We start from the raw sequence: 26,211 nt of genomic DNA on the forward strand, positions 1-26,211 counted from the left end.
ATAGTGTCAAAAACAAAAATAAGATAAAATCCCCCTAAATTATGATTGTTACGATTAATGAAATCCTTGTTACAGAGAATGTAGTTCTGGGACATCTGCACAAAATCCGCATATTGAGTGTCCCAGCGGTAAATTGCCAATTTGTCCACTCACCACATGGTCTACCTTCATTTAGTCTAATGCCATTCCGTCCAACATTTGGTCCTATCATTTCATTCATTTCGCCCAATTAGACCAAATGGTTTATATACTAAATGGCTTTTGGACCAACTGGTTATTAGACAAAATGGTGAGTGGACGGAATGGCAATTAGACAATGTGGATAGTGGACAAACTGATGATAGACCAAATGATAGTAGACAAGTAGTTGGTATTTAGACGAATTGGCATTAGACCAATAGGAAATAAACCCGTCCCAGCAGCCTGCCCTTGAATCCTTGGTTAGGGTGCTTTTTTTTAGGATGGTTCCTGTGGATGCTGTTTACTGTCCAATGGTAGTGACCCCCCCCCAAAAAAAAAAAACTGATTCAAACAAAATAAATGTGTAAAGCAGTTAGTTTGGTTCCTACAGTGTGCAAATCCTGCAATATTTCTTGATAAGACCATCATCTGTAATGACATGAAATTTATAACAGTAAAATATTACAAGGTGATTTGGTACACTCTTGCCTCAAACCTAAAAGTACCAACATCTAACCTGCAGTCATGAAGTTGCTTCATTTACCATAGCACACATGTATTTGTCAATAGAAAATTACACCAAGAAAAGAAAATGAATGCAATCATCAACTACTGTAAATTGCACACATTCTTTATTAACACTTTACAAATACGTAAATAAGGCAGCTTGCAATAATATACACAGCATATTTCAAACGGGTAGGACACAGACCAACAATCCTTATCTTATAATTACATGTATTTTTTCTAGTTTTTCCAAAAAGTTTTAACTAATCAATAAATGAATAACACTTTAGGCATTTCACACATTTAGAATGTCAAACTCTGCATTATGCATTTACATCACTTACAAGGATCCAAATTCTGATCCATTAAAAAAAGGGAAGATTTTTAACACTTAAAAATCTACAATTTTCCATTATTATTTTACAATCTTGTCTTTACAAAATATGTGATGTGACCCTCAGTTAATATTTCAATAACCCTTATACGGTGTTAGCATAAATAAAACCAATGTACACTTAAATATCTTAAATATGACAATGAAAGGTGGTCCAACAGAACAGATGAAAATATGTTCATGAAGAATAAAAAAAAATTAAAAGCATTGAAAAGTTTACAAAAATAATTTTGTTACAAACAGGCATGCCATAATACTAAATGGTGCTAAATGAAAAGATCAACTCAGAAAGCCCTACCCTTCAACCTCTCATTCCAGAATAAAAATGTAAAAACTTTTTTTTTCAGTATAATGGTATAGAATATATATTCTATAACAAAATAGTCCTACCATATTATAGTCCATACTCAATGAAGGATGTAGATAACTATATCATTTTTACCTTTGTAGGCAAAAAAAATATAATATGGCATCAGCACACAAACTTTCTAGCAATATCTTTACTTAAGATAATTGCAATTGTGTGACAAGACCAGTTTCTCAAACCTTAAAAAATTGCTGATAACAAATATTAAAAATAAAGTAGATAACCAGATAATAACATATCACATTTATATCTCTATTTTCTTACCTCACTACAAAATCTTATATAATAGGAACTCAGTATGATCTCGTTATAATTTCATATGCCTCATTTTAACACACATAGTCTAACCTGGGAATGTTGGTATTTCTTTGTAAACACAATCAAGTGTCCACTTGTATTTTACTTCAAAATACGCAGGTAAAGTAAATTGAGGAGGTCAACACTCGATGTTATAGGAACACAAAACAAGGATAATGATACTTTCTATCAAGAATTATGTGGCATATCAACATAAACATTGTATAAGAGCATGTGTTACTTTGCCCAAGTAATTTGTATTCACATACTAATTCCCTATTGATCATTTAGAATCTTGAGTCAAGCTTTGTATTATAATAGCAATTCGGTATAAAGGAATTCAATTATGGAAGGAATGCACTGAAGAATTAGTGTATGCTGTAAGATTCTCATGAACATGATGAAAAATATCCAAAATCCTAATTTAATGGTGAATGGTCTGTGAGGGATGTGGCTGTATGCATACCTACTTTATAGCCCCATTGAAATCAGTGATAATTAAACTGGTTCCAAATCATTACAGACCAGGCCAATCTACACACTCACAGTCAATGAGGCCCATTGGCCATTCCTTAGGCCACCATGAACTAAATCAAATTTGGTGCACAGGGGTTTGTTATGGTCATGAAACATGCTTAAATGCACACACACACAAATAACATCAGATTTTGGTACTCTATTCTGCATCAAAAAAATTGAACGAGGGGCCTTTTTTCAGAGTGTACACTGTGAAATATGACAAAAATTAACCACTGTACCATTTCGTAACACAAAGCTGATAATGCCGAAAGGAGAAAGACTTGAGGTTGGTTCAATCACTTTTAGCACTGACCGAGAGCATAGCAGGTGCTTGTTTGTCTATTCCAAGTTTCTTACCATTAACAACCAATGCTACAGGTGTGTTCACTCGAAGGGAAGAAAACTCTATGTGCTGCAAGGTGAAAAAAAGATATTAAGAAAAACAATGACTTATGAAAAGATTAAATCATTAAAGATAAAGATGCGTATTCAGTACTTTCCTACCCAAACATTGTCTGATACACTATTTGGTTTTTCTTTTTGTCTAGACTCCATATTTACATAAAAAATGTTTGTTATACTCCCTTCAAATGTGATTGGTACCCTAAAAGGAGTTTAATAAGACTTTGATCAATATTTTTTAAATCTTTTTGGTGGGGGGGGGGTGAACCTGTTCATTTGTTTCTATTCTAGTTTGCTTTTATTTTTCTATTTATTTTGTTTCCCAATCTTTTTCCCCTTCAACTTTTTCAATTCCACTAATGTTCATTCCATATCATTGCATTGTAATCAATTCTAATTAATTTGATTTATCTCCTTTCAATTCCATTCTATTGTATTTGACTCCATTTGATTTCACTCCTTTCATTTCCATTCTATTGTATATGATTCCATTTGATTTCACTCTAAACTTTCTGTTTCTTTAATTTCCAATTCTTTTCTTTTTCATTCTTTTTCAATCAATTCAATTTTGTTCCTTTTTATTCCATTTCAGGTTCATTCTATTCTATCTTTGCTTCTTTTCTATTCGTTTTTTTTTTCCAGTGCTTTTTATTTTTCAATCCTTCCATTCAATTCCATTCCATTTCACTTGGGTTTCATTCCATACCACTGCATTCCAATCCAATTGATTTCACTCCATTCCATTTCAGGCTACCATAGTTCAATTCTATTCACTTTGTCATTAAAAAGAAAAACAAACAATGAACAATAAGCTGCTAGCATTCCTACTGTGTATCATTATGACATGCATCATGTTTGACCTACCTTGTCATCTACTGTGAAGTCTATCCTATGGAGGTACGGTTCTGGTATTGCTACGGTATCACCTATGATGACCCCTTGACCTTGAGCAATGTTATACACATTGACAGAATAGCAAGACCCTTCTGAATCAACTATAGCAAAGGTACTGTGTCAAAAAAGGAATAAAATACACTGGAGGGTGAGAAAGTCACTTTAAAAGATACAAATCTGCACATTTCATTAAGAGGAGTCCTGAAGTGGTACAAAACAGAAGAAAATTGTTTGCTACGGTACTATTAATAGTTTATAGGTCAATTCTATGAAATAATCGAAATTTTCATATTTTTGCTGTGGGTCAGGCTTCTTTTGCCTTGTTTTCCATTCTTACTTCATGAACTGCCCTAGTCTTCATCATTACGAGAGTATTGCAAATTTTCATTAGAACTATAAAACATAGAGTTCAGAAAGGTCTTACTTATAGGGAGTCTGAAGTCGTATTTTGTGGTGATGCCAAACATAAAAACACACCAATAATGATACAATTTTGCTTAGGGCTATCACACACACAAAGAAAAGAATAAACATTTAATAAACATTAAATAGAGAATGGTAAATTAGATATTTAACATTGCAATGAACATTCAAATATTTAAATTTCTTTTTCATGAATAAAAAAATTAATTAATTGAAATTATGGTAAGCTGGTTTCAACAAATTTATTATGTATTTAATAAAATACTTACAATGGAATGAGTTCTTCAGTTGCGATGCTACACACAACCTTCCCAACAACAACCTTCTCTGAATTAATCCCTTCTTGTAATCTGGACAGCACACATGGTTCTAGCTTGACCGTTTGACCATTAGGTGAAGTGTACGACCCACCGCTGTATGGACCCAAGTCATTCTCTTTGAATGAAGACATCAGCTGTTGTAAACGTTTGGCTTTTAACTTTCCCTAAAACATAGGGACAATGACAAAAATCAGAATGACTAGTATACCTTTAGGAATCTATACTTGGAATAGAATTAATGATATTGATAACAGGAACAAATACCACATGGAAGGATGAATGGTGGAGAGATTATGAATATGCATCATTAGGAAATGTTTATTTACCTTTGCTTTTGTTAGTTCTGTTATCCTACAAAGATAGCTTAGAAGTTCTGCCCTCTTCTGATCTGGTTCTTCCCATACTGGATCCAAAGCTTTTGCCTTTTTGAAACCATCCAAAGACATCTCATACTCTTCTTGAAATTTGAAAATCTGTTCATAGAAATTGTGAGATGAGAGAAATTAACATGTTAAAAAAAATAATAAGATGGCTGAAAGAAAAGAAGAAGAAAAAAAGGAAAAGAATACAACTTGGCTGAACTATCTAGACCCATGTAATAACACTGGGGGGATCTCTCTTACATGTAGGTGCCTGTGAAAACAGTAACACTTATGAACTTTCTGAGATGTCACCCTTTAATTGTCAATGGGTAAACATCAATTTCATCATTGGACATTGCATGATAAGAGTTTAATTCATGAAGGTTAAACATAGGGATCACAAGGTTTATGTACTAATTCAATAATATGAAAAGGCAAGGTTTTTTTTCCATGAAGCACATACAAAATACACATGATTAAATTGTACAAATTAAGAAAATGAAATAATTTTGTTGAGAAAATCCAAGAGCAAATTAACAAAATATTACTCTATACTAAGCTTACTCTATACATCAAGAAAAAAACACAAGATAGTAAAAGTAATATGTGCTAGCACATTCATTTCATTTTCAACCATTTATTATTTCTCTTTGTAGTTTGTATTTACCAAGATACCAAATATTTCCTTTGCTGAAAAGAAGTTACTACTTCGGTATTGCTAATACTGTTATTTAACCAACTGTAAATATAAACATGTCAACATTTTTTTCCAAATAGATTATATCTAGTCTGCAGAGTAATTGCTAAAAATGAACTTACAGTAGCTTTGTTGAAATGAAGATCTGGGTTTGATTTGGCGATAACATCACGCTCCTGTTTAAAAAAAAAAAGGTAACAAAAACAAGCCTTGAAATGAATAAAATGAACCATTTATGATTCTAAAGTTTGTATTTGTGTGTATTACACCATGAACTTTGCTATTGATTTATCTATCATCCTAGAGTTTATTTAGGATTTAAAAAAAAAAGTTAAAATCAATAAAAGAAATTTTAATTATTCCATGGGAAATTTTGCAACGTTTCGAATATAAAGAACTGCTGAATGGATTGCCAGACAAAATCAGTACAAATGAGATCCATACAATTAAATTCAATTTTTTTCAATGGTTAATTCAGAATATTGTAATACAAATACAGCAGCTAGGGACTGAATAAGTATGTGTTTACAATGGTAAGTAAGAAAATAACAGTGGAAAACAATGGAAATACATGAAAGTAAAACAAACGGCCTGAGTAAATGTAAAGGGTAAATATTCATGTACAGTCTAGAGATACACTGTAGTATATGCCAGAGAAAAAGGATTTCTACATTGGCTATTTTCCTTTAAAGAGAAATTCCAGTAGTTGCAGTAAACACTGATTTCATGAGAAAGTCTGTAAAACAACGCTTAATTGTCAGTATATCATCGAGGATCTAGATCTGGTACAGTTACATTAATTGAACTTTGTGAAATCTTGAAATCTACGCTGAAAAATGTTCACACCGAAGATCCCCAACACAGATAAGCGCACGTGGGACAATGTATAATTATTGCTTAGAGCGTCGGGCCCAACGCTCTACCCGGATCCTGTGCTTATTTGCTGATTTCTCAGCAATTACACAGTTTCTTCTGTTTCTTTTTTCTCTGAAATAAGTTACTTACAGCCTGTGCATATGCTCCATGACATTGTTTTAACATCCCTGGTTTCTGACCAGTCATGAAGAACATAGAAAGATATGCATTGCCAGCTATAACTGTAGATAGATATAAACAGATATCACATAAATGAGGTATTTTACAGACATTGATCCAAAATATCCATATTCCCAGCTGATGAAACCTAGATGCGCATGTGCAAAAATAAGTAGCTAGCTTCAGTGATATTTCATTGAGATGCCAGTGTGATCTGCACACTGTGCAGACACTAGCTGCTGATTGAAGAATGTATTTATACAGCAACAGGTTTGCTTCTGTTAATATTATCAAGATCAATTCAATCATCTTAAAAAGAAGGGGGACTAAAAAGTAAACAAAGAGGACCAGGAAATCAATATACCTACAGATATTTTATTTAATTCATTTTATTTCATTTCCAAGAACACAATTACACATATAAATTTAAATTGCATGTCCTTTTTGCGTAATGTCAGTTACCAAAACATTTTTGTTCGCTGATGCGTGACAAAAATGGTTGCATTGGAAAACTTAGTATCATTTTATACAGCAAGGTTCATTTTATTAACTTAGTCCAAAGCAAACTCCCATCATTTGTTGTTTAAGAGATACACTCAATGAAAGGGGCTTAAGATTGTGCTGTTTAACGTCAGTTACTGTGAAAATGCCGACATAATTTCTAAGTTATGATGACATTTTAAAAACTTAACCGTTGGTTAAGATTTGATGTTGTGTTGACGCCGCCACTGCCGGAAAAGCGGCGCCTATAATCTCACTCTGATATGAAGGCGAGACAAAAAATGTCCAAATTTGTGCTTGCTTGCTTCGTTTGTTAACAACTTTTCATAAACTTTACGCGGTATGCCATATTTAGCCCGCTCAAAATTTGGCTAATTACGCCACTAAATGAGGAAGCCAGAAAGCCAGAATTATTGATCTTGCTTGGACATGTCTGGAAAAACTGTAGCTGCTTGCTCCAACCACCTTTCATCTGTTGGGTCAAATATAGCCAAGTTTTTGTTTTCCTTTTGTAATGAAATGATCAGCAACATCAATACCAGGTTACAAGTAGATAAAACATTTTCCCCCTTTTTATACCGGCTCCCACACGCCACTCCACAAGCTGCATGCGCGCCACCATTTGAGAATCCCTGGACTATAGTAACAGAGCCCATATATGCTGAATATCTGAAATGTGACAATTAACTATTACAGTACTAGAAGCAGGTGAGACAATCCTACGCATAGCTCTTTAGTGTTGAACGTTAAAGTTTAAACTTGTTTATACATTTTTTTGTCACCAATGTTCAGCTTGCCATTAACAGTTCTAACAAGTATTATTTCTACTATGCAGAATGTACAAATTTAGATTAAGAAAAACATATAACCATTACAAAAAATATAAAAATAGTAAATTTAGAGTTTACACTGAAGCCTTTTACATAATTTTAGAATGTAATATTTTGATAATTTAAAGCAATATTATCTATCATCATTAGATGAAAGTGAAATGAATGTTTACTTACACCAGGATGTACCATCATTCATATCAAGAGAAACAGCCTTCTTAGCATGTTCTACACTCTCTTGAAGATTCTTAGCTTTCTCCATCTCATCACTCCCAAGCTGTCTTAACACCATTGACAAGTTTCTCAGAGAAACCTTGTTGTTTTGCTATAAACAAAAAAGATCAACAAATTCTTTCAAGTAAACATGATTGTGGTTTAAAGCATATCTACAATATAATACCATGCAATAAACAAGTGGAATGCCCCAGGCAGTCTCGCCTGCATTACATGATTCGATGCAGCAGCAGTGCTCACTTAAAAAAAACACAACTATTTATAATTATTCACAAACAGTGGCGTACCTAGGATTTTCCACAGGGGGGGGGGCCAAAAAAAAATTGACAAAAAAAAAAAGGTCTTCAATCTCAAATTAAGGATTTCGTACCAGAAGGTCTTCAAGCTGCAGACTGCCCCCCCAACCGTTGGTGCGCTAGTGTTCACAAACGAAAACATTCATATGATAATAAAATATGTAAATTGACCCGAAATGACTAATGACCTTGACTATATGACCCACCAATTATTCATACGTCATTACCCATACGTCCATGTTTCATGAACTAGATCCATAAACTTTCTAAGTTATGATGCCAATTCAACAAATACCCCCAATATGGCTACAGTTCATTGACCCAAAATGACCATTGATCTTAAACTTACACAGGGTGTTCAGGGATACATGGATCTTATATCCCAAGTTTTAAGAACTAGATCCATAAACTTTTTAAATTATGACAATATTTCAAAAACTTAACCTTGGTTAAGATTTTAATGATGATGACGCTGCCGTTGCTATCTTCGGAAAGTGGTGCCTATAGTCTCGCTCTGCTATGCAGGCGATACCAAAAAAAATAAATGGATTCTCAACTGCACAATAGCCTCCACCATTAGCAGACAGGGTTGGCATATTTCCCGCTTCTGAGGCTTATTTCCCGGACGCCAGGAAATAAGCCGTATTTACCGTTTTTTCCGGTATTTACCACTTTTCACCGGGAAATACCGAGAAATAGGGATTGTCAAATTTTGAAAATAAAAACAAAGGTGGTGAGTACCATTTGTGAGTGTGTGTGTTTGTGTGTTTATGTTTGGGTGTTATCTATGTCTGTTATCATAAAATGCTGGAAATAATACAATAAAATACTAAAAAAATCCCAAATATACATCTAATTTAGACATGATGTTCTTCATTTGTTTATGTTTCAATACGATTATTCAATTTCCAGGAACATAATTTGAGTTTGTGTACGTATGTGTGGACTTAGATCCTATGTGTGTTTGGGACATGTATGCAGTATGGATTTTATCTGTTTGTGTGTTTCTACTATGAGTTTTGTGATTCTAATTATTTCAGAACACTATTTTCATTTGTTGAGGTTAAAAACAACGAAAATTATTTTTAAAAAAAGAATCATAAATCATATTTCCCGGACGGTATTTACCGGTATTTACCATCGGTAATTACCGCTTCCGGTATTTACCGCCCAACCCTGTTAGCAGATCAATACACATCCAAATCTTAATATGTTTAAATAATGATATCTGCTCAAGTAATGAAATGATTTAAACTCCATACATTAAACTTAAATTGATCCTTTAAATGGTGAGCAAAGGATAAAGAAATGTATTAATATTCACTTATGAGTCAATAATTACTACTAGAACTCTTAAAGCAGTAATACTCACAATTACAGATACAAGGATTTTTTTTTTTAATTCTAAGACCTTCAAGAGATAACTGTATCAAAATTTAAGCAAAGCATAAAAAATGCATTGATTGCATGTTCAACAGGGGCCACAGAAGCGAGGGGGGGGGTGGACTGGATGGGCTTTTCAGCCCCCTTCCCCCCACACTTTTTTCCAAAACCGTGTACAAAAACTTAAAAAAGCCCCCTTCCCCCCACACTTTGTTCCAATACCGTGTACAAAAACATAACAAGTGGAATGCCTCTGGCCGTCTCACCTGCATCACGCGGTTCAATATAGCAGCAGTGCTGACTTTGCATACTACTCTAACTCGCACAAGATGTTCAGTGATACATGGTTACTCTTATGTCCTCTTTTTATGAACTAGACCAATAAACTTACAGAGATATGATGGTTATTCAACAAAAAACCCCAACATGGCCAAAGTTCATTGACCTTACATGACCTTTGACCTTGATCATGTGACCTGAAACTGGAACAGGATGTTCAGTGATACTTGATTACTCTTATGTACAAGTTTCATGAATCAGATCCATAAACTTTCAAAGTTATGATGGTAATTCAACAGATACACCCAATTCGGCTAAAGTTCATTGACCTTTGACCTTGGACATGTGACCTGAAACACGCACAGGATGTTCAGTGATACTTGGTTACTCTAATGTCCAAGTTTAACGAACTAGACCAATAAACTTTCAAAGTTATGATGGTAATTCAACAGATACCCCCGATTCGGCCAAAGTTCATTGACCCTAAATGACCTTTGACCTTAATCATGAGACCTGAAACTTGCACAAAATGTTCAGTGATGCTTGATTACTATTATGTCCAAGTTTCATGAATCAGATCCATAAACTTTCAAAGTTATGATGGGAATTCAACAGATATCCCCAATTCGGCCAAAGTTCATTGACCCTAAATGACCTTTGACCTTGATCATGTGACCTGAAACTTGCACAAAATGTTCAGTGATGCTTGATTACTATTATGTCCAAGTTTCATGAATCAGATCCATAAACTTTCAAAGTTATGATGGGAATTCAACAGATATCCCCAATTCGTCCAAAGTTCATTGACCCTAAATGACCTTTGACCTTGGTCATGTGACGTGAAACTCATGCAGGATGTTCATTGATACTTGATTAACCGTATGTCCAAGTTTCATGAACTAGGTCCATATATTTTCTAAGTTATGATGACATTTCAAAAACTTAACCTCAGGTTAAGATTTCGATGTTGATTCCTCCAACATGGTCTAAGTTCATTGACCCTAAATGACCTTTGACCTTGGTCATGTGACATGAAACTCTAATAGGATGTTCAGTAATACTTGATTAACCTTATGGCCAAGTTTTATTAACTAGGTCCATATACTTTCTAAGTTATGATGTCATTTCAAAAACTTAACCTCAGGTTAAGATTTGATGTTGACGCCGCCGCCGCCGCCGTCGCCGTCGGAAAAGCGGCGCCTATAGTCTCACTTTGCTTCGCAGGTGAGACAAAAATTACCAAAATGCAAAAATATGTGACTTGCACATCTTCAGCCATCTATATGCTACTAAATTTCATGTGCAGCAGTCATTCAATGAAGAAATGGTTCAATCCACAAGATCTTTACACATTAATTGTTGCAATATGCTCTTACCATAGCAACGCAGTTTCCACCACATGGAAAAAATGTTTTGCCCACTTTAACCTCAAATTTCATGAGAACTGTTAACAAGTGGAATGCCTCTGGCCGTCTCACCTGCATCACGCGGTTCAATATAGCAGCAGTGCTGACTTTGAATACTACTCTAACTCGCACAAGATGTTCAGTGATACATGGTTACTCTTATGTCCACTTTTTATGAACTAGACCAATAAACTTACAGAGATATGATGGTTATTCACCAAAAAACCCCAACATGGCCAAAGTTCATTGACCTTACATGACCTTTGACCATGATCATGTGACGTGAAACTCAAACAGGATATTCAGTGATACTTGATTACTCTTATGTACAAGTTTCATGAATCAGATCCATAAACTTTCAAAGTTATGATGGTAATTCAACAGATACACCCCATTCGGCCAAAGTTCATTGACCTTTGACCTTGGTCATGTGACCTGAAATGTGCACAGGATGTTCAGTGATACTTGATTACTCTAATGTCCAAGTTTAATGAACTAGCCCAATAAACTTCCAAAGTTATGATGGTAATTCAACAGATACCCCCGATTCGGCCAAAGTTCATTGACCCTAATGACCTTTGACCTTAATCATGAGACCTGAAACTTGCACAAAATTTTCAGTGATGCTTGATTACTATTATGTCCAAGTTTCATGAATCAGATCCATAAATTTTCAAAGTTATGATGGGAATTCAACAGATATCTCCAATTCGGCCAAAGTTCATTGACCCTAAATGACCTTTGACCTTGGTCATGTGACGTGAAACTCATGCAGGATGTTCAGTGATACTTGATTAACCTTATGTCCAAGTTTCATGAACTAGGTCCATATATTTTCTAAGTTATGATGACATTTCAAAAACTTAACCACAGGTTAAGATTTCGATGTTGATTCCTCCAACATGGTCTAAGTTCATTGACCCTAAATGACCTTTGACCTTGGTCATGTGACATGAAACTCTAATAGGATGTTCAGTAATACTTGATTAACCTTATGGCCAAGTTTCATGAACTAGGTCCATATACTTTCTAAGTTATGATGTCATTTCAAAAACTTAACCTCAGGTTAAGATTTGATGTTGACGCCGCCGCCGCCGCCGTCGGAAAAGCGGCGCCTATAGTCTCACTTTGCTTCGCAGGTGAGACAAAAACTGAGGAAGCCTATGTAGTTCGAACCACAAAAAAATTACATAATTTCTGCCATATGCCATTGCCAATAGCAATACAATTTTTGACACATGTATGCAAAAAAAGTGTCTCACACATCTTTACTTAGTGGTTAAAGGGTTGCTACAGGCTTAAGATATTTGTATTTCAATCAGAGTAAAATTCGCAGAGCAAAATGCTGAAAATTTGATAAAAATCAACAAAGTTATTGAATTTTAAAGATTTGCATTATTCTGGTAGGACAGTTCTAGGCATGTCTTCAAGAATATTCGTAAGGTGGGCTGATGATTTTTTTATCCCTATTTGTTCTTTTGTATTTTATTATATGAAATTGAGTTTATTCAAACATTTTCTACCACGAACTAAAACAACTGGATTGACAACTGATTAAGGACATTAGTTATTTATTGCTGCAACTTGTTTCACCTTAATGGAGACACATCATTTAAACATGTAACAATTATGATTTCATGTAATAACATAAGAAAAAGAAATGTGGGGGATGTGACATCATCAGCTCACCTAATGAATATTCATGATGACAAGCATATATACCAGGAACTGTTTTCACAAAATATTACTAAACTTTAAAATTCAATAACATTGTTATTTTGTTATCTGATTTTTAAAGAAATTTTCAGCATTTTGCTCAGTGGATTTTACTCTATTTAGATATAAATATCTTCAGATTGGAGCATCCCTTTAGAGGGTCGTGTGGTCTAGTGGTTAGAACATTGTAATCATGATCGTTAGGTTGTGCATTTGAATCCCCGTTCTGTCATTGTCTCTGATTTGATTTAAAAAAAACCTCAAGTTATTTTTGTCATCTGTAAGGTAAGCCAATATGCCTAACTTACTTAGACATAAATAATTTTTCCTCCTTCAAAATAATTTCACATACTTACATAGTTCAGTGCTCCTTCAAAACAATTCTTAGCTGAATTGACATCATTTTTCTTCCAGTAGGTTTCACCAAGGTTGTTCCAAGCTTCGACCATTTGAGGGTCTAGTTTGACAGCCCGAGACAGAGCATCTAAGGCTTCCTGGCTGAAGTTTGGTAAGATGTTCCATGCTCGGCCTTTTTGCAGTAGAACCAGTGCCTTACTACTTGCATCAATATTGTCTGTATTTGACAAATAGATCAGGGTTTACTCAAATTGTTTGGTCATTTTTAGGGCTGCTGATGCAACACACTGAAACTTCAATAAATGACAAACGATTCACAATATATCGCCAAGCACGATATTAGAGAGACAAAAATTGTGTTCATATGTTTCATTCAAGAAATCTGCTTTGAAAAAAAAACCCACAGACATCACTTCTATTACTCCAATCAAAATCACCAGGGTCTCAGGGAAAGCATCATAAAAAAGTATCCCTTTAACCATTTTTTTCTTCTTTTTTTGATACCTTTTTATGTGATGTCGAAGCAAAATGAAAGAAATGGTACAAGATATTTTGGAAAAGATCTGGGTCCTGTTTCATATAATATGTTTATCAAGACACATTTCTTGTAATGTAAAAATCTACTGAAATCCTGGCATTTGATAGGCTAATAGTGAATTTGTCATAGAAAATGTTACTTTGTCCTCATTAAAAGTTTTATTAAAGGTCATGTCCACCCCATAAAATTGTTGATTTGATTAAATAGAGAAAAATAAAATTAGCAAAACGCTGAAAATTTCATCAAAATCGGATGTAAATTTATAAAGTTAAGACATTTCAAATTTTCAAAATCATTGTTTGAATTATACAAAATTTCACTTTCTATAGATTTGACAATAAGGACCAACTTGATTGAATCATATAGTATTTAACATTGCTCATTCCACATGTTCAGGGAGGAAGTAATCATTGTTTCACTTGACAATGAGGATAAAATAGAATATTCCATATTTTACATAATAATATACAAAAGAAACAGTGAGTGGATGACTTCATCAGTCTCCTCATTTTCATACCAACCAAGATGTGCATTCAGTGCATATAACTGTTTTGTGAAATTCAGCAAAACTTTAAAATGTCATAACTTTTTTATGTTACATCCAATTATGTTATGTTTCTCTTTTTATTCAAGTCAACTTTTTGGGGGGTGGACTTGTCCTTTAAACAGAGCCCAACTAAAAAGATGAAATGACAATGCAAGACCGACATGTATTGCATGAACAAATAATTACATAAAAATAATCTGTTAATAATCTTTATTGTTTCTATATTCTGAGTTCTGCTCCAAAATCCAAATTTGCAGATAACGAACACATGCATAAAGCAAATCTACAATCTAAACTTAGAAGCTAATACAAGGAAAGGTTTTGTCTTTACCATCTATTCCATCAAATATTGAGAGGGTTTTCTGTAGCTCTTGCCTGACCTCTTCTGCTTTGTGAACTGCACGATCAATTGAATTTCTCTCAAAGAAATGATCTCTAAAATCGTACAAAGCATCTACTGCCTCCTACAAATAAGAAAAATAAAAGAATTCTCAATATTACTAAAACTGAACACAACGAGCAAGCACTACAAGGGATACTGTCGTCCCATCAGACACCTATATGCACTGTTGATCCAGTACAAAAGAAAGGTCGTCAAAAAAAGACAAATTCATTGAAGTGTCCAGTCTTCCCCTGGTAGTGTCTTTGCTTGTGATCATATATGCCAAAACAACACTGTACAGTGCGTCCCACAAAAAACGATAACGATATTTAGCGATGATTTATCATAGCTTAATCACAAATACAATAGACAGATGACCTACCATTGTAAAGCTTAGAATCTCCTCTTTCATTTAAAATTACTTAGATTATTTCTCATTCATGCATGAGTGAGCAAAAACAATTTGAAGAGGAGATACCAAAAAGTCACTTGGCGGGCTGTATCTGGGTTTCAAAAAGAAAAACCCATTTTTATTAAAAAGTTCAATATCTGCTCTTTAATTTGATCCTCAATTACAGAAAATGGTCAAAGAAATAACAAAGTTCTGGTTGTTTGAAATAAGGCTTGAATTTCAATAATTCCATAAAATGAAGAGGTTTTATAGGCTAGAATCTAGACTCAATCGACACTGCGTTATGATGATCAGCCATGCATTAAGTCTTTTGTTAACCGTGGAATATAGCTTCTGTGGGAAACCGGTGAAAAACCATTTAATGAAATTATGGAAATATACATATATGTATATATATATATATATATATATATATATATATATATATATATATGTGTGTATGTATAATGGGTGAATCTACAGAAAATATTATTAGTGAAGGTTTGAGGAAAATCCATCAAAGATTAAAAAAGATGAGAGGAAACAGTGCATCAGATACAACTCCAGCACCTCTGACTGGATTGATCTTAATGCAGGAATTCCACAAGGGACCAAGCTTGGGCCCATAATTTTCCTCGCTCTGATCAATAGTGCCTGTTTGGATATCGACAACAGTGTGAGGAGATACAAATATGTTGATGACTTAACACTGCTAGAGTCTCGCGAACACAATCAGCAATCACAGCTTCAGGGAGTCGTAGATTCTCTCCAGGCCTTTTCAGCTTCTAAGTACATGAAGCTGAATCCCTCGAAATGCTTAGAGATGGAAGTATGCTTCATGAAACGACCACCTCAAGCTCCACTGGTACAAATAGCGGATGAATCGATCACTCAGCAAGAATGTGTTAAATTATTCGGCATTCACATCCAAGCTGATCTAAAGTGGGATAAACAGGTTGGTGAGATGCTGAGAAGAGCAAATGGTAAGCTCTACATGCTGAGGGTTTTGAAACACCACGGCGTATCAGCGAGAGATCTTCTGACAGTCTTCAATAGCTTTGTAAGACCGACACTGGAGTATGCGGTACCAGTGTGGAACGCTGGTCTTACAAAGTATCAGGTTAGAAGGATTGAGAGCATCCAGAAAAGAGCCTTGAAGATCATAATGGGCTCTCATTATTCTACCTATGAGAGTGCTCTTCTAAACTATGGTATGGCTACCCTGGCTGTTCGACGTTATAAACTGTGCAAAGACCTTGCAACTAAACTGGACTATAAATCCCAATTCAGCCACCTCTTTCCAACTGCCCCCGAAAGAGGATCAGCTATGAGGCTCCGAAGGAGGGTGAAGGTACCAGAGATAAGATTTAGGACAAATAGACTTCGGGATAGCCCGGTACCCTACTTGATCAAGCTGATTAATGAATCGTGATCACCAATAAGACATTGCCTATTTTGATGTATATATTGTATATTTGATGTATATATTGTATATTTAAGTACCTGTAAAATAATATACATATGACAGTCATTTGATTTGCAATCTGTGATTTGGTCAAGTTATGGAATTAAAAATGAATTTAAATTATGATCAAATAACATCAATAAATAAATCGAATGTCTTAACAATTGAAATTTAAAAAAAAATGCAATCTCATTTACCGGTATATTGTATTATATATCTACCAATGTATTAATTATCTGTATATATATTGTACATAAACATTCAATTAATTTGCATTTTGTAATTTGGCTCTAATATAAGTTTTGAAATTAAAAATGAATTTCCATTATGATAAAGTAACTTCAATCAATCGAATGCCTTAACAATTAAGATTATATTAATTGCAATCTCATTCTTGTACTATATCTACTTAATAATTATCTCAATCTTAAACAGCTCAATTCACAAACTGATCGATGCATTATTTAGTAGCTAGTCGCAGTTATTGACAAATTTGCAATAGTTTCTCAACTTCTCATTCAAATCATTTCTAGTTAATATTATTTCATTATTGTCGCAATTTCACATTTTGTTCTATACATTCAATTAACTACTTTTCAAAATCAATGTTTATATTATATTTATCAATTAATCTCCTGTTTAAATCAGTTTCAATTCAATTTCTTCTAGTTCACAATTATCCAATTCCAATTATTGATGCATCAAGGATTACAGTTACATTTGCGATTAATGAATTTGTATTTTAATGAATTTGCATTTTAATCATACTATTAGGTATTTATATTCAACAATGCTTGCGTTCATTATTATTCATTTCAATGATATGTATTCAATTTTTGATGTATTGATTTATTTTTTAATTTATATGTAAATGCATCACAATTCGGCTTGGCCGCCATGATGTATGAGTTTTATCAAATAAACCATTTATCTATCTATCTATCTAAGATGTTGGATGATTTATGACATCATATGTGAGAAGCTTCCCCCAAAATAGGTCTATCGAAAAATCAATGAAATGTAATTTTCTTTACAAATGAAAATGATCTTTATTGATCCCTCAGTAGTCTAGAGTCTATCTGCAAGAATCTCCAATCTTGGAGGAGGCAGATCAACACTGAAGGAGACACAGTCATACACACCCACTCCTGACAGTAACTTTGAAAAAAAAATTTTTTAGTAATCAATAACCATTAAAAAATTGAGATTTAAATGCATTTTCTATTACTTTATTAATATTACGCAGCTGCTGATATGTAACGTCAAAAATAAAAAAACTTAAAATTCTAATAAACTTTCTTAGTGTTGTATAAAAAAAGAAGATTTTTCTCACAGTCAACAAAGTCAAACCTTCAGTTTTCCCCAATATTTTTTTCTGGAATTTTCACAAACTTTTATGTTTGGACCTCATTGGTACTAGGAGTGAGGCAACTTGACTTCCCATTTATTGGGTCAAGCGATTTTGCAGTCTATTTGGCTTAAATCATAACTTTAATTTTGTGTGAATTGTGAGAAATATTTTCATACCAACTTCAACTTAGATCTAACAGTAATTTGACATTTTCAGAGATGCCAAGTTCAAAGACCAGCTATATATGCGTGAGACTTTTTGTGAATCTGAGTGAGATCACAGACATTGTGTATGATGGTGGGCCCTAAGTCTGCGCACCTAACAATTCGAGTTAAGATTTAACATGAATTTCTTCTTATTTCACAAAATCTTTCAGTCGATACTGTTCCTTGCATCATAATGAGTTAGTGTGCCAAATATCTCATAAAAATTTGAAAGAAATATATGATTTTCTTGGAAAAAACCTCGGGCAGTCATTTTCAGATTGAAAAAAAAAATGGTACCCCATGTCTGCGCACTCATTCACTTTGCACACGATTCAGGGATTTTGATGACAAAGGCTGCATTTTGAGGCTGTCACATGAAATGCCCTAAATTCATTATTTTTCCACCATTTTGAGTCAGATTTTTTAAAGAATACCTGTTTATGCATTGCATGTATAAAGTTTGTGATCGTTGCGTGTCTTCTTTTACTAGAATCGCGCAGATATGCTGGTGCGCAGACTTGGGAGGCCGCGCAGACATGGGGGAACTGACCATACCTATATGGGGATAGGCTGTGATAGTTGCGTGAGACAGAGATTTGAAGGGATGAACAAGAGTCCAAAATGCTTGAGCTTACGTCTCACGCATAATGTATGAGACTTGGTTGGTAGCTCTGCATTTTGTTATGATTCATAACAAAAACCGGCTGATCGAGATAGAACTTCACGAGAACTAGGAGAGAACTTTTCGTTTTTTTTTAGGTTCCAGTCTGTGCCTCGGCAGTAGAGGCGCACGGCCAATATTGGAGACTGTCTCCAATGTGGGAGATTATCTCCAATATCAGAGACTTTTGTATAGAATTTGGGTATCCAATTTCAGAGACAGTCTCCAGTTTTGGAGACCAATTTCCTTTGTTTACATTTGCGGCAAAAGGATTACCTTGGCGGCAAATAAAAATGTGATAAGCAGATTCCTCATGAAAAATTATCCCTTTTCACCGTCTACTTTAAAAATTCACCGTCTACTTTTGTTTTGATAAGGATTTTTGTTGTCAATCACACACAAAACAAATGGGCTTCTGACCTCAGTGAGACAAATATTTGGGTGGAAAAAATCATGCTTTTGTTGGTGTTGTTTCTTTTGTCCTTTTGCAAAGCAAATCTCCAATATGGGAGACAGTCTCTAATGTTGTAACCCGCACCCGTTGCGGTACGGGTTAACCTGCCGGTATGCCTCCGATCGCGGGTTGCGGGCCGGGCCGAGTTCATTCTCAAACCCGCAGACCATCATGCGAAAAAAGGGAGAATAAACGACGCATAATAAAAACATTCACAGTGGAAATTGAGTTTAAGATCATGTGCTTCTTACGTGGCAGATTCTTTTAGAGACGTAGATATTTCCTTTTAAAAATGCCGGCGTATTTTTGTCTTGTGAATAGTGAACAGGACTGAGTCTGAGACAGTTCAACATGATAAATACATCAAGTTGCTCTCTTTCAAAGGCCAGCGCCAGTGCGTGCATGCAGCGCAGTCAAAAGCGACCGCATGGGCCAATGAAACTCGATGTTGAGTTTCCCGTCCCATTTTTTTTCCAGCTCATAATGAGGAACCGAATTCATTATTCATTATTTTTCAGAAGATGAAAGTTTGACCTTTTGTAACCTTTTAACGCACTTTATTCTGTGGAAATTGAAGCCAGGGAAAAATTAATCATTTTTTGGGGGGCTCCATTTTCATTTTTTTTGCAATATTTCAGGGGCTCTTTTCAAATGCTATGTTTTTGTATTTTGAGGAATACCTGTTCACTTATTAAATTAATTATGACTTGTTGTTTAATATTGTATGATTTTTTAAAGTTTTTTTTCATGCCTAGAATCTTGGATTTGGGTGTGTTTGTGTGGGTGAGACTGTGAGTTGAACTTGATATAAATGAATTTAATATCTAAATTTTACTCCATCTAATTCCAGTACTTGGCCATGTAATAAAGGCCCACATACCCTTTTCCTGAAGTTCTTTGAAAACGCAGATCTCCACGAAAATTGTATTTCTCTATGGGGGAGTCTAAATTTGGTGAGAATGAACTCATTAATAACTTAAATATACATGACAATGAAGAAATCATCAAACTTCATTGGCAGTTTTGAAAAATATACCCGAAATATAAACTCTGTCTGAAGCAGAAAATCACCATCATTGAGGCCTTTACAGAGCGAATTGTCCCCCAGAGCTCTGGCAGAGAGACAGAGCTCAGACTAGCTAGCACAAGCGCCAATGCGTACGTGGGTGAGTCTCCCGTCGGCCTTTTAACAGATTGAGCTTTGATTTTTTTGTCTGATATTTAACTCATCCCTTGGAAAAATAAAACAAATGATTTTTAAGTTATAATTAGCAAATAAGATAAGTTATTTTGGATGAGTACTAGGCCGTATGATAACTCACCAACGCGAGTTTACTAGACTTTGGGATTTATTGAGGTAGCTCAACCATACCTCGAGCGATGTTCGTGCAGGCTCCACCACTTCTATGGTTGTTGAGTGGAGCCTGCACGAACATCCCTCGAGGTATGGTTGAGCATGCAGCGTCATTCCATTCAAAAAAAAAGAAAGAAAGAAAAGATTTGCAGGTATTTACAAGATATACAAGAATTGTCTTACTGAAAAGCTTATATTAATGTTTTAAATCAGTTTTGAATCTAGATATCCAAATAGTTTATTTTCAGAATTTGATTTTCAAACGCGGGCCAAATTTCATAACGCGGGCGACGGGAAACTGAACATCGAGTTTTAGCGGCCATATTATCGAATGAAATACAAAAACAGAAGGAAATAATATAGAGATAAACGAGAAGAAAAAATTGACTGTATCATTATCCAGGTATTTATTGCAATTTTGATTACTTTATAGACGAGGTCCCATGGAATTGAATATTGTAATTATGATTGTTGTGAGTCGCATTGTCGACCGACCTGGACTGAAAAACAACATTGCCGTCTGCCGATCCTTGCTGGGCAGCCTGGGCTAGCTAGCGCGCTGAGCTGCGGCTCGCTAGCTCCGATCCGAGGCGTTAATTGCGTAATGCTTTCAATTTCGAGATCAGAGCGGACCCATTTCGTGGTACAAAGTCACCCAAAAAACATTTTCTCTCCGGAATAAAAGGCGAATTTGCAAATTGTAAGTAAATTCACTCTAGGCTAGGTAGTAGTAGACATATATTTTCCTGATTTGAGCCTGTATAGTGTGGGGATTGCAGAAATGTTTTTCATTTTTCAAAGATAAATTGACTTGCGGGTTAAAACCCGACGGGTCAGCGCGGGTCCCGCTTGCAAATTATTGGATTATACGGGACGGTACGGTTCGGGTTTTCACTTGCGGGTTACAACATTAGTCTCCCATATTGGAGAGTCTCCCATATTGGCTGTGCGCCTCTATTGCTCGGTGTCTACTGTCAGGAAACTGGACTCGTTAGACCTTCATCCATATAATCCTGGTAAGCTAGGTAAGTGCATAATTTATGTTTTCACAATTCATTTGGAGAAATATTTAGACCATAAATCACGCTAGTCCCGTGAGTATGCCCCTGCCCTGGGCTCCCGCCCGCGTAGCGGGCTGAAGCTCCCTGGTTTAGGCCTACCCAAAACCATCACAAAAATGTATGCATTGGGCTAAGGTAAGAGCAATTCTCATTTTCGACGTTTTAGATTGTGATTACTATTTCGTCAATTCGAGAATACTTCACGTTATTATTTTGACACAAACATGAATAAGTATGTGTGTTTAATGACGTTCGATGAATTATCGTACAGCATTTACCTTGATTTTTGAAAAGTCAAACGCGTTCGAGACTTCCGACCCTTCCGTCGCCATGGTAAGATGATAGCTAGGCCCTAGAGTACCCAGTTGTTTTGTGTCCGGACAGGTTGTCGTACGGACGATCAATTTTAGAAAGTCATTTGGAAAAATTTACAAGTGAAGTTTCATCAATTTTTTTTGTACAAAATGTTAGGAAATATTGTAGAGAACAAAATAGAAGATGATTACAGCTATTGAATTGATATTTTTAGTGTAATCCAAAGACAAAAAAGAAGGCTTCGAAATTATAAAGTGTCCGGACACCCGACCCCCATCCTACAGATTAAACTTTGCTAGACTTAAGTTATGATGGGGTTTATACATCACCATTATATTTTTTCCCTATATCTAAAAGGGGGGAAATGGTTATTGGTTGTTGCCTGGTCTCATATCTTTAGTTTAATTACACCCAACAAAATTAATGAGATTAAGTTGACAATTTTAGAATGTTGATTTCATATAGGGCCTACATGTAAATATATATACCGGTACAGTGCGTCCCAGAAAAAACGAAACCGATCGAGATTTTAATATCGATGATTTATCATAACTTAAATCATGAATAAAATAGACAAATGACCTACCATTGTAAAGCTTAGAATCTCTTTTTTCATCAGGTTTTAGTTACATTATTCCTCATTCACGCATGAGTGAGCAAAAACAATTCGAAGAAAGGATGCCAAAAACTCATTTGGCGGGGGGTATCTGAATTTCAAAAAGAAAATCACATGATTAAAAAGTTCAATATCTGCTCTTTTCTTTGGTACCTTGATCACAGAAAATGGTCAAGAAGTAAGAAAGTTATGATCCCTCGAAACAATGCTTGTATCTCCATAATTTCATCAAATAAACGTGTTTTCACCGGTTTCCCACAGAAGCTATTGTTGTGTTCGGGGTTCTTATACACAGTTATTGGAGATTATAAATAAGTTGATGTTGATAAATTATAAATGATACAGGAACATGAGTAAGTCTGATGGTGACTATACTCTGCAGTATAAACTCTTCTGTAGCTGTCTGTATGCTGGAACAATCTGTAAAGTAATCTGCAACCAATCTAACCAATCTCTAACAATGTCTGAAGTAATCTGATTTTGGTTCAGAAGTGAACCCCTTTTATATTGGTCTGGTCTAGACTCTTTACGATCAAACAGGTGTTGGTCAACCTTGGACGCTTGACCAAAACAATCTGTACGTCATAACTTTACTCTGAATTGGGGGAGTTGACCTTGTATGGAGAACATATGAAATGTAGTGAATAAGAAACCCATAAAATGTGTGCGTCAGAAGTTTAGCTGGAAGAAGAATGAGTAATATTTTCTTATGAAAGTTGGAGCTGGTATACTTCCTGTAGAAGTATTGATTATGTATTGATATAATATTGAATATGTGAGATATGTCTTATCATCACATAACATTATCGCACGGTAACAAAAGACATTAATGCATGGCTGATCGTCAATGTAACGGAGTGTCGAGTGAGTTTGAACGCTAGCCTGTAAAACCTCTTCATTAAATGAAATTATTGAAATTCAAGTCTTATTTCAATCGACCAGAACTTTCTTATTTCTTGACCATTTTCTGTAATGAGGTAGTATCAAATTAAAGAGCAGATGAACATTTTATAGAAACGTGGTTTTCTTTTTAAACCCCAAATACGGCCCGCCAAGTGACATTTTGGTATCCCCTTTTCAAATTGTTTTTGCTCACTCATGCGTGAATAAGAAATTATTTAAGCGATATCAGATGAAAGAGGAGATTCTAAGCTTTAAGATGGTAGGTCATATATTTGTCCATTTTATTTGTGATTACTATGTCTGGTGAACAAGCGGGCCATAGATCCAAGAGCTGAACATTGTGGTCATCCAGAAATCTTGGACAATGTTCGCTCGATGGGGATCGATGCGCATTATCATCCATGATAAGAAACTGTTCGGATGGCTAGGAAAATCGGTCAATCAAAGAATCCAACCGGGAGACGCTCTTCAAGATGTCTGGCGTTATCTCCGGGAAGAATGGTACATTATCCCAGAGCAAATTCGCCGACTTGTGACAAGCATGCGACGTCGATGTGTTGCACACATTTAGAGCCAGGGTGGACAAACGAGATATTGAATTTTCTTTTGCTTAAATATGCCAAGATACTGGAATTTGAAATTTGTTTCATATAAACTTCTAGTGGAAAAGTGATGCATCCAAGATGGATAACTTTCTCTTCTCTTTTAGAGTGGTATTTGACTTAAAGTTTGCTTTTATCGTTTGATGGATATTTATGCCACATAAACTTTCACAACCGAAAGAATGGCTGACCGTTTTCTTGCAATTTTCTTTAACTGACATTGCTGTTGTTTAATGCCTGTAACCAGCCATGCACTGACTGATCCATTTCTTGCAATTTTCTTTTACTGACATTGCTATTGTTTAAAGCATTTAACCACCCATGCATGACTGTTCACATGAAAATTTCACGTCATACTGGAAGAGGAATATTGTCTGGTCATGTTGACATAAAATAATTTGCCTTTAATCAAATATCTATATGAAATATTTTAACTTTTTTAAGTGTCCAAGAACTTTTTTTGCTGAGTGTATATATATATATATATATGTGTGTGTGTGTGTGTGTACGTGTGAAATTATACACGTACAACAGCTTTGGCAACTCTTTTTATTTAAATATTTTGTGAAAGGAATGGATATAAGAGAACAATGTTATACAACTACAATTGTTCTCTTCATTCATTCCTTTCACAATATATAACACTCTTATGTCATGTCCTTTACAAATGTTAAGCTCTCCGGATTAAAAAAAAAATGATTCCCTCCTCTTTCATTTTCCTCTCCTCTTCCCTTGTTTTTCTCTTTCCCCTCATTCCTTTTATCACCCTTCTCCTTTTATTTCTTCTCTCACTTTCCCTTTTCGCTTTCTGTTCCCCTTATCTTCCTTTCGTCTTTCCCTTTCTTTTCTCATTCTTTCCTTACTTCTTTCCACTCTCTTCTCTTTCTTTTCCTTCTATTTTCCCCTGTTCTTTTTTACTATCCCTTTCTTTCGAATCTCTTATTCTCTCTCCTTTTCCCTTCCTTTTCTTTCTTTTTTCTTTTTTCTCTCTCCCCCCCCCCCTTTCCCTGACAAAATTTCTGACAAATGCGAAAATATATGCCTTGCACATCCTTAGCTCAGGACCTATGTGTGTATTAAATTTCATGAAGTACATGTAGTTCAATCTACTTTAACACATTAATCGTTGTAAAATGCTGTTACCATGGCAACAAACTTTTGAACATATGCAGAAATATGTCACATCTTTACCTAAAAACCAATGTGTAAGCCAGATTTCATGAGAATTGGTTGAAAACTGATGAGGTACACCGAACTGCAAGATTTTTACCTAATTTTCACATATGTTGTTACCATGGCAACGCAATTTCTGACACGCACAAAGAATTGATTGAACATCTTTACCTCAAAATCGATGTGTGAGCCAAATTTTATGAGAATTGGTTGCAAACTGATGAAGTAGTTTTAACCACAAGATTTTACCCTATTTCCACCAAATAAATTTTTACCATGGCAACACAATTAACTAACACACACAAAAAATAGGTCTCGTACATTTGACCCCAAGACCAAATTGTTAAAATTTCAGACAAACTGATTAAAAATAGAGGAAGGAGATTTGCAACTGAACGACCGGTCAGGCAATTCCTATATACCCCCTTCAAACTTTGTATGGCGTTGATTTAAATATATCCTGGAAAGGTAAAAACTATGTAACAGGCATGACAATTTAACTGTGAATAAAGTAAAATAAATTAAAACAAGTTCTTGTGAAATGGCAGTCTTCCCAAGGGATCCTACAGAAGTTGTCCATGGGGGTGTTGTTCTATCGGGGAATTGCCCTATGGGGGAAGTTGTCCCCAGAGGAGTTGTCCTCTGGAGAGTTGTCCCTGGGGTAGTTGTCCTTCGGGGGAGCTGCCCTCCGGCTCAGCATACCTCGGAGAGTTGTCCTGATATGCTACTACAAAGATGATACAATACATATGTCTATTTAAATGTATTTTTTATTTATCATATCATACATCAA

General features: G+C 35.0%; 1 protein-coding gene and 1 long non-coding RNA gene across 2 annotated transcripts; one reads left to right on the top strand and one right to left on the bottom strand.

Moving 5' to 3' along the window:
- Positions 1-790: 790 nt before the first annotated feature.
- Positions 791-22,195, bottom strand: LOC121408067 (tetratricopeptide repeat protein 5-like). Its single transcript, XM_041599392.1, has 10 exons — positions 22,088-22,195; positions 14,816-14,948; positions 13,399-13,616; positions 7,906-8,053; positions 6,368-6,459; positions 5,485-5,538; positions 4,630-4,776; positions 4,253-4,467; positions 3,531-3,675; positions 791-2,676 (listed from the first exon to the last, which is right to left on the bottom strand). Exons 1-10 carry the CDS (start codon positions 22,139-22,141, stop codon positions 2,557-2,559), a joined length of 1,326 nt encoding a protein of 441 aa, XP_041455326.1. The 5' UTR covers positions 22,142-22,195; the 3' UTR covers positions 791-2,556.
- LOC121408068 lies at positions 20,455-21,404 on the top strand. The gene is made up of 2 exons (XR_005968986.1): positions 20,455-20,751; positions 20,839-21,404. It is a non-coding gene; the product is annotated as an uncharacterized LOC121408068 (long non-coding RNA).
- Positions 22,196-26,211: the final 4,016 nt, after the last annotated feature.

This window comes from Lytechinus variegatus, chromosome 2 (assembly GCF_018143015.1).
Source record: "Lytechinus variegatus isolate NC3 chromosome 2, Lvar_3.0, whole genome shotgun sequence".
Taxonomy (NCBI): Eukaryota; Metazoa; Echinodermata; class Echinoidea; order Temnopleuroida; family Toxopneustidae; genus Lytechinus; species Lytechinus variegatus.